Consider the following 12,783-nt stretch of genomic DNA (forward strand, 5'->3'; position numbering starts at 1 on the left):
AGAAGAGAGGGAAAAGCAATTAAGAATTATCACAGTATTTTTAAGAATGTCTTCTCATACAATTTTTGTAATCACCCTGTGAGCTTGTGAGCACAGATGTCACTAGTTGCCATATTACATATTAATAAAAGAAACCTGGACTCTAAGTTATACAGGATCATTGCTTTCAAATATCTTTTAAACTTTATGTTTAACTTACGTTAAAGATATCCTATTATTGAACCATAAATCTCAATTTTCCCAAGTGCTTACAAACATAGCTACAACACCTTTGATCTGGTCTCAGGACCATGACCTAAGCCACCTCCCTCACCAGGGGCACTAAATACCTATTCCCCCTCCCTCGTCCATGCTCAGAGACTCAGCACTTAACAGTGGAGAGAAAAGTAAGGATTCTGAGCATGGTTTGATACTCCCAAGATTTTCAGAAATGCAGTTCACATCCAGTCTTAACGAACATTCCTGAGACAAACTTACATCTACAAAAGTAAGGCATTTTCCCACAGGGTGTTTAGGGGAACTTAAATACATAAAACAGGGAGTGGTCAGTCAGTACGATTAAGATCATAATGACAATTCTGAGAAGAAAATCTCAGAAGTCATTAGATTTTTCTCTTTAATCAGAAACAAAGCACCAAATGGATTTAAGATGTCCCAATTAAAACTGTTAAGAATACCAAATATGAGATCACCCAAAGATTAATGTCTCATCTCAGTTTATGCTTTCTTCCCAGAAAGATGTTCGAATTCCAAGATCCTGTATGTGGAAATCTTTTTGAACCCATGAGTGACAATATGTAAGAGAAGATTCCAAGTTCTCTCTTCATCCTGCTTAACCCATCTGGTGGATCTGACATTACTGGCCATTCACACCTGGTTGAAAGCCCCTCCTCCCACAGCTTCTGTGACTATTGCATGCTCTAAGGTTTCCTCCTGTTCCTGGTGGGCTGCTCCTTCCTGCTTTCCAACATGAATTCCCTCCTGAAGGAAGGAATTTTTTGTTCTTTCTGTACATTTATCTCCCTTTGGCTTATTCATTCTTACGGACTGAACTATCAGTAAGTAAATGGTGTCCAAATCTACATGCACAGCCTTCACTTCCAGTCAGTGATCTAGCTCCACAGTTCCAGTTTCTTCCTTTCTGTTGTGTTGCCATTAGTTGGTTCCCAAGTTGAAAAATCTATAATCACTACTTATTATTGTATATAGAATACTAAAAACAAACAAACAAAAGCCTGGTTATAGTACACTTTTGAAAGCTGGGAGCCTCCATGTGATTATGCTTCCCAGTTGTCTGCCTGCTTGTATTGAATGAATCAAGAAAACCAAGTTAAGGCATGAAATGCATCTCAAGGCTTTGTAATTTATTCTATTGGAAGTACATTTTATACAAACAAAGTTATATAGACTGGGCCATATCTAATACGGACTCAGAAGTGAGGAGAGAGGAGATTTGGGTAGTCTAGGCAATGAGGCTGTGTAAATCCAAAACTGTTACTGTATTCTTCAAAAACCAATACAGAACGACAAAGAGAACAAATAAAACTACACAAACCTCAGGTCTTCCACACATCCAAACTTCAAATTAACTGTAAGAAGAAAAATCAAAACAGAATCCTTATGAGCTTGCCTCCCTGTTCCAGCTGCAAGCCTGTGTGAATGGCAAGGGCAGTTTGGGGAACACTGAATGGTACAGAGAGGGCAGGAGCTAGGATTAGGTCTACTGCTGACATAAAACCATCATGAGAAAGAGAAAGTGCATCCTATGAGTGAAAATACTGGAAAAAGGCATAATAAAGATTAGATTACAGATTTTAAAGTACACTGGATACAGGGAGGTGATCTTGGAAAGCTGGCAGTTTAGGGGGGAAAGGAAATTAAAAGGCAGGAAAGGGGCCAACCTCAAACCATCAACCCTGTCCACAGATATAAAGAGACAAAAACATTCTTTATTTATTTTTAAAAACACACATACACATATAAATGGTTACAAGAATTCCAACAATTAATCTGACAAAAACTTCCCTCAAAAAAAAAAAAAAAAAAAAAAAAAAAAGCGAAGTAGAAAACCGTAACATATCCTAAACTGAATCAAGTATCTTCAAGCAAGCACTTGGGGACATGGAAGAAAAAAAACCAACAAAACCCTTGATTAGGAACTCAAAAACAAAGAAAAGAAGTGGACAAAAACAGAAAGAACTGAAACAGACCTGAATGAACTCAAGAAAGAAATACAAGAAAAAAGGCACAATCATTTCACAAATAAACATAGAATTACATTGGGGCCCAAGAAGAACAGATTCACACAAAAGCATAACAAGGGCATTGAAGACAACAGGAAAACGACCAAGAAAATGAAAATGAGATAAAGAAAGAAAGAAGGAAAAATTATCAGAGAGAAAGTATCTGATACAGAACACAGGTAAAGGAGAGTCTTTTTATACATAATGGGAGTTCCATAGAAAATTAAACAATTAAGTAGAACTATTATTTAAAATTATAATCCAAAAAACTTTCTGGGAATAAAAGAGGACCCCAATCTATACACTTAAAGAGCTCACTGAGCCTGCAACAAGAAAAACTAAAATGCAACAAGGGTTCTTTTTCCGCCCAGGGGTCTTGAGGAGGAGGGAAGGGGTGGGGGGGGGGGGGGGGGGGGGGGGCGGGGAGTGTGCCAAACAACTTACAACTACAAGAAAATTAGACTGGCATCAGAATTCTCAAAAACGACATGGAAAACAAGGTAAAAACATAGTAGCATTTTCAAAAACCTCAAAGAAAGAAATGTAAATCAAGGGGTTTATATTCAGCTAAACTATCCTCCAAGTAGGAAAACTACAGAAAAATAGTTTTAAACATACGAGAGTTCATGAGAATTCTATGCCCATCAGTCCCTCTTGAGAAATCTACGGCATTTCCTCCAGATAAACTGCATCAGATAATGGGGGAAACTCAGGCAAAAAAAAAATTGATAATGAGTATTTAATATATTTAATTATACATTTAAGACTAAAACAAAGGTAGAAACCAAGTAAAAATATATTATATGCTACGTGCTATATGTTACATGTTGCATGTTCTAACAAAGCATAAATGAAACAAAATTTGATGGAAAAGGGAAAAATAAAAAGGGAAAGTAGAACAAGTTCACTGGTTATTATATAAGAAATAGGAGGGATTTCACAAAAATATAATGAAAAACTTACAAGGCAATAAATGGTTTTTTTTAAGAAAACTTTTGAAGACATTTAAAAAGTTGTAACACCAAAGGCAACCACTAAAACAAACACATAAAAACTTACCTAAATGTCAAAAAAAATCTTAAGTCAAAGAAAAAAAACAAAACAACAGAAAAACACATCACACACAGAAACATAGCAAATAAAATACAAATAATAATCATAACATATGACACATTCGATGCTAAATATTTTTATCAAGAAATATGAAAGAGTTAAACTTACATATTCTAATAAAAAGACTATTTGTTCACTAAGCAAGATCCTAATATATGCTCTATACAAAGACATACCTAGAACAAAATGGTTCAACAAAATTGTTTAAAAATAAAGGTATGGGGGTTCAACATACACAAATCAATAAACGTAACCCATCACATAAATAGAACCAATGACAAAAACCCCATGATTATCTCAATAAATGCACAACCGGCTTTTAATAAAATTCAACACCCTTCATGCTAAAAACTCTCAATAAACTACATATTGAAGGAACGTATCTCAAAATAATAAGAGCTACTCATGACAAACCCACAGCCAATATCATACTGAATGGGCAAGAGCTGGAAGCATTCCCTTTGAAAATCGGCACAAGACAAGGATGCCCTCTCTCACCTCTCCTATTCAACACAGTGTTGGAAGTTCTGGCCAGGGCAATCAGGCAAGAGAAAGGAATAAATGCTATTCATATAGGAAGAGAGGAAGTCAAATCATCTGTGTTTGCACATAACATGTTTGTATATTTAGAAAAACCCCATTGTCTCAGTCCCAAGTCTCCTTAAGCTGATAAGCAACTTCAGCAAAGTCTCAGAATACAAAATCAATGTGCAAAAATCACAAGCATTCCTATACACCAATAACAGACAAACAGAGAGCCAAATGACACGTGAATTCCCATTCACAAATGCTACAAAGGGAATAAAATACCTAGGCCAGGAATACAACTTACAAGGGATGTGAAGGACCTCTTCAAGGAGAACCACAAACCACTGCTCAAGGAAGTCAGAGAGGACACAAACAAATGGAAAAACATTCCATGCTCATGGATAGGAAGAATCAATATTGTGAAAACAGCCATACTGCCCGAAGTAATGTACAGATTCAATGCTATCCTCATCAAACTACCACTGACTTTCTTCACAGAATTAGAAAAAAAAATACTACTTTAAATTTCATATGGAACAAAAAAAGAGCCCATATAGCCAAGACAATCCTACAAAGCTGGAGGCATCATGCTACCTGACTTCATACTATCCTACAAGGCTACAGTAACCAAAACAGCATGGTACTGGGGCCAAAACAGATATATAGACCAAGGGAACAGAACAGGGGCCTCAGAAATAACGCCACACACCTACAACCATCTGATCTTTGACAAACCCAACGAAAACAAGCAATGGGGGAAGGTTTCCCTATTTAATAAATGGTGTTGGGTAAACCAGCTAGCCATATGCAGAAAACTGAAACTGGACCACTTCCTTATACCTTATACAAAAATTAACTCAAGATGGATTAAAGACTTAAATGTAAAACCCAAAACCATAAAAACCCTAGAAGAAAACCTAGGCAATACCATTCAGGACATAGGCCTGGGCAAAGACTTCATGACTAAAACACCAAAACCAATGGCAACAAAAGCCAAAATTGACAAACGGGATCTAATTAAACTAAAGAGCTTCTGTACAGCAAAACAAACTATCATCAGAGTGAACAGGCAACCTACAGAATGTGAGAAAATTTTTGCAATCTATCCATCTCACAAAGGGCTAATATCCAGAGTCGACAAGGAACTCAAACAAATTTACAAGAAAAAACAACCCCATCAAAAAGTGGGTGAAGGATATGAACAGACACTTCTCAAAAGAAGATATTAATGTGGTCAACAAACATATGAAAAAAAGCTCATCATCACTGGTCATTAGAGAAATGCAAATCAAAACCACAATGAGATACCACCTCACAACAGTTAGAATGGTGATCACTAAAAAGTCAGGAAATAACAGATGCTAGAGAGAATGTGGAGAAATACGAAGGCTTTTACACTGTTTGTGGGAGTATAAATTAGTTCAACCATTGTGGGAGACAGTGTGGTGATTCCTCAAGGATCTAGAACCAGAAATACCATTTGATCTAGAACCAGCAATCCCATTACTGGGTATATACCCAAAGGATTATAAATCATTCTACAATAAAGACACATACAATAAAGACACGTATGTTTATTGCAGCACTGTTCACAATAGCAAAGACTTGGAACCAACCCAAATGCCCATCAATGATACACTGGATAAAGAAAATGTGGCACATATACACCATGGAATACTATACAGCCATAAAAAATTATCAATAGAGTTCATGTCCTTTGCAGGGGCACGGATGAAGCTGTAGACCATCATTCTCAGCAAACTAACACAGGAACAGAAAACCAAACACTGCATGTTCTCACTCATAAGTGGGAGTTGAACAATGAGATTACATGGACACAGGGAGAGGAATATCACACATCGGGGCCTTTCAGGGGGTGGGGGACTAGAGGAGGGATAACATTAGGAGAAATACCTAATGTAGATGACTGGTTGATGGGTGCAGCAAACCACCATAGCATGTATATACCTATGTAACAAATCTGCACATTCTGCACATATATCCCAGAACTTAAAGTATAATTTAAAAAAAAATTTAAAGAATTGAAAATATGATAAAACAAAAACAAAATAAAGGTATGGGGGAAAGTATATCTGGAAAGTAAACACAATATGAAAGCGAGGGCAAGGATTCTGATATCAGACAAGGCATAACTGAAACAAAAAGCATTAACTGTGACAAAGAAGGATATTCTTTAATGCTAAAAGTCTCAATTCGCCATATACATTATAATATCTACACACCAGAAACACAGCATCTGTTTCTATAAAGTTAAAACTACAAAAGATGCAGGGAGATGTAGAAGCCTGCTAATGATAGGAGATTTTAACACACCACTCTCAGTAACATACCATTCTCAGACTAAGTGGACCAATAATAAGAAAGGATACAGAAAGCCAAACAACATAATCAATTTGTAAGCTTATGATTACATACTGAACTTAACAGCCTGAAAATGGAGAATATACATTATTCTCAACTGCAAATGAAACATTAACAAAAACTGATCATTTATTAGGTTCCACTTCCCCCAAATGTCAATATGTTCCATAAAACTGAATGACTAAAATAGTATTCTCTGATTTTAATGCAATAAAACTAGAAATTATTAACAAATTTTTTTAAGTTAAAAGGCATTTTCATATGGAAACTAAGTAATTTACTATTATACAACTCTTGGAAGAAAAGGCAAGTAAAACAGAACTTACAAAAATTTTTAAATGATAATGAAAACATTATATATCAGAATCTATGGGCTATAGTTTGAATAACAACCAGAAAAAAATTTATAGCCTTAAACACTTTATTAACAAAATGAAAGAATACAAATAAATTCCCACCTCAAGAAGCTGAAAAAAAGAACAACAAAAAGAAAGTACCAAAAAGGAAATAATAAAAATAAAAGCAGTGATTAATTTTAAAAAGCAGTTGTGTTTTTTTTTTTTTTTTTTTGAGATGGAGTTTTGCTCTTGTTGCCCAGGCTAGAGTGCAATGGCACAATCTTGGCTCACTGCAACCTCTGCTACCTGGATTCAAGCAATTCTCCTGCCTCAGCCTCCCCAGTAGCAGGGATTATAGGCATGCACCACCATGCCCAATTAATTTTGTATTTTTAGTAGAGATGGGGTTTCACCATGTTGGTCAGGCTGGTCTTGAACTCCTGACCTGAGGTGGTCCACCCACCTCAGCCTCCCAAAGTGCTGGGATTACAGGCATGAGCCACTGCACCTGGCTGAAAAAAGTGGTTCTAATTAATAAATTAAAATTCTGCCTGCTGAAGAAAAATAACAAAATAAACATACCACTAGATAGTCAAAGAACTCATAAAGATACAAAATCAGAAATAACAATAGTAAAACAACCAACAAAAGAGAAGAAATCCTACAACATTCCTTCACAGACTTTTTTTTTTTTAGGCAAAGTCTCACTCTGTCACCCAGGCTGGAGTGCAGTGGCACGATTTCAGCTCACTGCAATCTCCGCCTCATGGGTTCAAGCAATTCTGCCTCAGTCTCCCAAGTAGCTGGGATTACAGGCACCTGCCATCACGCCTGGCTAATTTTTCTATTTTTAGTACAAACTGGGTTTCACTACGTTGGCCAGATGGGTCATGAACACTTAATCTCAGGTGATCTGCCCATCTCGGCGTCCCAAAGTGCTGGGGATACAGGCACGAGCCACTGTGTCCACCCACTTTACAGACACGTCTATAAATAAATTTGAAAACCTACAAGCAAGGGACAATTTCCAAACTTGATCCCATTAGAGACACAAAGTTTAAACAGACTCATTTCCATAAAAGAAATGAAGTTATCAAGAAAGTACTCCACAAAAAGCACCATGCTTCACTAGTTTCGCAGAGCAATCCTACCAAGGATTCAAAGACCAAACAGTCTCAATGCCGTACAAGTTGTTCCAGAGCTTTGGAAACAAAGGAAAATTTCTTAGTTCTTTTTTATGAAGCAAGTAAAATACAGACACATAAACAAAAGGAAAAAAGAAAGAAAACGGCAACTAATATCACCTTTGATTACTGATGCAGAAGCTTTAAATAAAATATTAGCAAACACAATTCAACATCATGGTGAGAAAATGATACACAAAGAGCATGAGAGACTTACTCTAGGAATGCAAGGTTGGTTCAATCCATTAATATAGTACATCATAGCCACATCTCTAAGAAGAAAAATCATGATTATCTCCATAAATGCTGGGCAAAAAAAGCCTTCAACAAAACTTAAGATCCATTTCTGATTAAAAAAAAAAAAAAACTCAAGAAAATAGGAATTCATGCATACTTTCTTAGTATGACAAACAAATAAACATATATAATTTGCATTACAGTCAGAATCTTATTTTTAATAGAGAAACACTAAAGGCATTTGCACTTGTATCATGAATCAGACATTCTCTGTAAACTATTTAGCACTGTGTTAGTGGTATTTGTGGAGGCAATTTTAAGAAAAATCAATTAGAGGCATCAGAATTGGAAATGAAGGTGTAGAACCACCTTTACTTGCAGGTGATATGATCATACACCTGGAAAACCCTAATGAATCAATGATCTTTAGATGGCAGAGAAACAGGTACTCTCAAACATTGCTGCTGAGTATCAAAATTGGCATATTCCTTATGGATGGGAATTCAGTAACATCTAACAAAACTACATGTGTTTACCTTTTAACTCAGCAATCCCACTTCTAGGAATACTGGACATTAATTCTCCAGTAACACAAAGCTATCATTCACTGTGGCACTGTTTATTTACAAAACATTGAAAACAAGCTAAATCTCCATAGATAGGAGAGCAGGCAAATAAATTACAGTGCATCCACACAATGGTGTATTATGCAGAATGAGAATGATCTCTTTGATATAGAAAGATTTCCAGGATATATTTTAAGTGAAAAATGCAAAATTTAAAGGAGTATGTATCCAAAGTACCCCACTCTTTGTGTAAGAAAGGGGGAAATGAGAAAATATATATCTATGTATATGAGTGAGACTAGTTACCTATAGAGTATGGAACAGAATAAAACAGAAAGGCTGAGGAAATAGAAGGGGGGAAATGACACCTTTCTGAATATATCTTTATGTACATCTTGACTTTTGAAACCATGTCAATGTTTTGCCTAGACAAAATCAACAAGGACGAGAGGAAAACCCTAAAATTGAATACAAACAGAAACAAAGGAATCAAACCATGTTTCAAGTGAATAACATAACTACACTCTAACAGAGAAGAGGAGAATTAACCTAAGTAACTTCTGAATATAGTATTTGAACTAAAGACAAAAAAACTCTAAGCAAGTGCTGAGCTCTAATCAGTAAGATTCTTTTTTTCAAAGGTATGGCTTTGCAATTCTGAAACTACTTTCTAAGCATTACAGGGTTTAACACATAAGAAAATATATTGTGAATAAAATGGAAGTCAAGAGTTACAAATCTGGAAAGAGAAAAGAAATCCTGTGTGGTGTGGCACTGTAACTAGAAGTATAAATAGAGACACACACACCCACACACACTCTTATCTAGATACCCATGCACATATATATACATATATGTTCATATATCTACATTCACAAAAAATCATACATTCATGTTCATTTTTTTTTTCACCTAAGCAATCTTCCTTAAGACTCATATAATTAGACCTGAAGAAAAAAAATTTCCAAATTTCTAAATCTAAATTTCGAAGATATTGGCTATGCGATCCATAGTGTAGGAAAGTGTTACCATAGGAACATCTATTAGAAAAGAGGGCTTTTAAACAGAATAGCCAGGCTAATACTTGAAGAGAAAAAATTTACTCATATATGTGACTGGATCATGAAAACAGGAAAAATATAATATTAATCCTAGTAAATATTTAAATGTACCCATCTCAGATTATTTTCATGTTAGTAAGAGTAATCACATTATATTTTATAAAAGTTGCAAAGATGCAAATGTTATCTGGTATTTCAAAAGGAAATGTATTAAAAACCACTGTACCTTACAGTAAAATCATACGAGCAAGAGGCCAGCACAGAAGCATGAAACGGCGAAAACTAAAAAAAAAAAAAGAAAAGAAAAAAACCCTTTTTGAAGTCAGCTGTGATAATAATACTGCTTTCTAAGATCATTCCATAAACATTATAATAAATTTAAGTTGAGTCAGAGCTGTCACTTAAAATTATGCTTTTCCAAAGCATATATGCTTTAATTTGAGGCCAAAATCTTCTGGCCTTTTAAGTATCCATCTTCGGGAAAAATATTTTTATATTCTCCAAAGAAAATTATCCCTCAAGCTTTTTAGAACTTACTTAGAACAAAATATTCCCAAAATGTTGCTATTCTGGAAAAATTAAATACAATTTCATACTGGCTATCCAAAAATGATTCTTATAGGCAAGGTGCGGTGGCTCCCACCTGTAATCCCAGCACTTTGGGAGGCTGAGGAGGGCAGATAACCTCAGGTCAGGAGTTCAAGACCAGCCTGGCCAACATGGTTTAATAGAAACCCTGTCTCTACTAAAAATACAAAAATTAGTCAGGCATGGTGGCATATGCCTGTAATCTCAGTTATTCGGGAAGCTGAAGCAGGTGAATTGCTTGAACCCAGGCGGTGGAGGCTGCAGTGAGCTGAGACCATGCCACTGCACGCCAGCCTGGGCGACAGAGAGACTCTGGCTCAAAAAAACCAAAAACTGTTACAAACAAACAAAAATGATTCTTACAAATATAAGGGATTTAATTATATAATAGTACAAATATATAATTATATCATTTACCAATTTTACAAATATATGATTGCTATAATCACAAGTTATCAAAATAAACATTTAAATGTTAAATAAAAACACCTTTAAGATATTTTTATGTTATTTGTATATTACAGCTAATGGAAAATGATATCAAGGATGAAAAGCAAGTTTAAAGACAAGTAACGTCTTCTAGATGAGTAAAAATGTACTTAATAAGTTGACCTTTGCAATTACCTTTCTTCAGTGTTTGTCTTACCAGCACTTTAAATAGTTAAATACACATATGTAACTACATTTGACCAGCACTTAGTTTGCAAAGTACTTTCACTACATTACCTTATTTCATTCTCAGAATCACTCTGAAATATACATAGAGCATATTTTTCAACTGCTAAAACTTGTCCACATAGAACAAATTTTTATTAAAAAATAAAACAGCACTGTGTCTCCTATGTTGCATTGCAGCCAGCGAAACTTAAAATATTAACTTAACTAAAAATTTAGAATTTTTGGCCAGGCATGGTGACTCAGCCTGTAATCCCAGCACTTTGGAAGGCTAAAGCAGGTGGATCACTTGAGGTCAGGAGTTCGAAACCAGCCTGGACAACACTGTGAAACCCCGTCTCTACTAAAAATACAAAAAAATTAGTGGGGCATGGTGGCGCACACCTGTAGTCCCAACTACTCAGGAGGCTGAGGCAGGAGAATTGCTTGAACCCAGGAGGCAGAGGTTGCAGTGAGCCGAGATCGTGCCACTACACTCCAGCCTGGGTGACAGGGCAAGACTGCATCTCAAAAAAAAGAAAAACAAATTTAGAATTTTTAAAATAGTAGGAATATCGTAATTATCTTATTAAAATAATCAATAAGGTACTTTTTTACCCTTAACGTAAAAAAAAAAAAGGATGAAATTGGGAGATGTCACTTAATAAGAAGCTTTCCACAGTCATTTAGCAGAAACTGCCTAAATGAAAGCCAGGAAACTAACCTAAGTCATCTTATAACCCAGAGAAATTTACTGGGACCATCATTAAAAATTTACCTCATCCTCTGTTGTTCAGAGTAGAAAACTTTCTATATCCCAAACATCTGTGAACAGTCATGTATGTTATCATGTTAGGAAAAAGAATTAACCATCTCTTTACACCTGTTTCAACAAAGAGACTCTCACTGATTAGAACCTTATAAAGAACATAATACTAAAAGTGAATTACTATAGTTAAAAAAATAATATTAAAGGAAATAACAGATTGGGGGTGAAAGAATGAGAAAAAGATTTTTATTTAACGTTAAGTATTGAATGTCTACATTGCCCAAATTCATTCAATAATTATTCAAATATTCTTAACTAATTTTAGCTTTCAATATTAATTAACTAGGTAACAAAAACACATATAAAAAAGAATTAGTAACTCCAATCCCTAAACCCAGAACACTTCTTAATATATGCTTCATTGATTATATTTATGTAATTTTATTCTACATATAAAAGAAAAGATGAAAACTTACTTTCACCCTCCTAATAGCATAGGTATGACCAAGAAGTTCAAACACTGGTTGTCGTACATTCCTTAAGTCCCAGCCTCTCAAACTACAGTCAACCGCACCTGTCACCAGCAAATTCTAAAAACAATTCAGAGAAACATAAACTGTGACATCTTTGCAATTAAACAGTATGCAGGCTTTCCTACTAGAAACAACATCTACTTTCTGATAATTATTTAATATGAACCCAGGCGCCATTTTTGAGAACTTGTATAACAAGTACAGAGAGGAGTCAACATAGACATTAATAGCAAAAAATTAATATGACTTGTGAGAAAAAGAACTCAATATGCTTTACGTACACTATGGAACACTACACACAGCTGGAAAAGGCACAGTTCCAAATAGCATTGTGGATTTTCTAATCCACCTTTACAAGTGGCAGTAAGTACACAGGGGATTAAAATTTTTATCTGACAAATGAGCCCAGCTTTCTCTTCAAATGGTTTTCCCTGGAATCCCAGCACCTTGGGAGGCAAAGGTGAGAGGATTACTTGAGGCCAGGAACTTGAGACCAGCATGGGCAATAAAGCAACACCCTGTCTACCCAAAAAATTTAAAAAAATTAGCCAGGCATGGTAACACACACCTGTAATTTTAGCTACTTG

General features: G+C 35.4%; 1 protein-coding gene across 3 annotated transcripts in view; it reads right to left on the bottom strand.

Moving 5' to 3' along the window:
- The window catches only part of PEX7 (peroxisomal biogenesis factor 7), a 93,258-nt gene that overhangs the window by 35,497 nt on the left and 44,978 nt on the right, over positions 1-12,783 (bottom strand). For 2 of the 3 annotated variants that reach the window (XM_009206011.4, XM_003898124.5), the window contains exons 7-8: positions 12,140-12,253; positions 9,879-9,934 (exon numbers count right to left, since the gene is read on the bottom strand). In XM_009206011.4, coding sequence (XP_009204275.1) covers positions 9,879-9,934; positions 12,140-12,253 — 170 coding nt within the window. Of the gene's footprint in view, positions 1-8,005; positions 8,061-9,878; positions 9,935-12,139; positions 12,254-12,783 lie in introns of all 3 variants that reach the window. The other variant, XR_001902133.3, reaches the window with a different exon arrangement.

The sequence above is a fragment of the Papio anubis genome, chromosome 6 (assembly GCF_008728515.1).
Source record: "Papio anubis isolate 15944 chromosome 6, Panubis1.0, whole genome shotgun sequence".
Classification (NCBI taxonomy): Eukaryota; Metazoa; Chordata; class Mammalia; order Primates; family Cercopithecidae; genus Papio; species Papio anubis.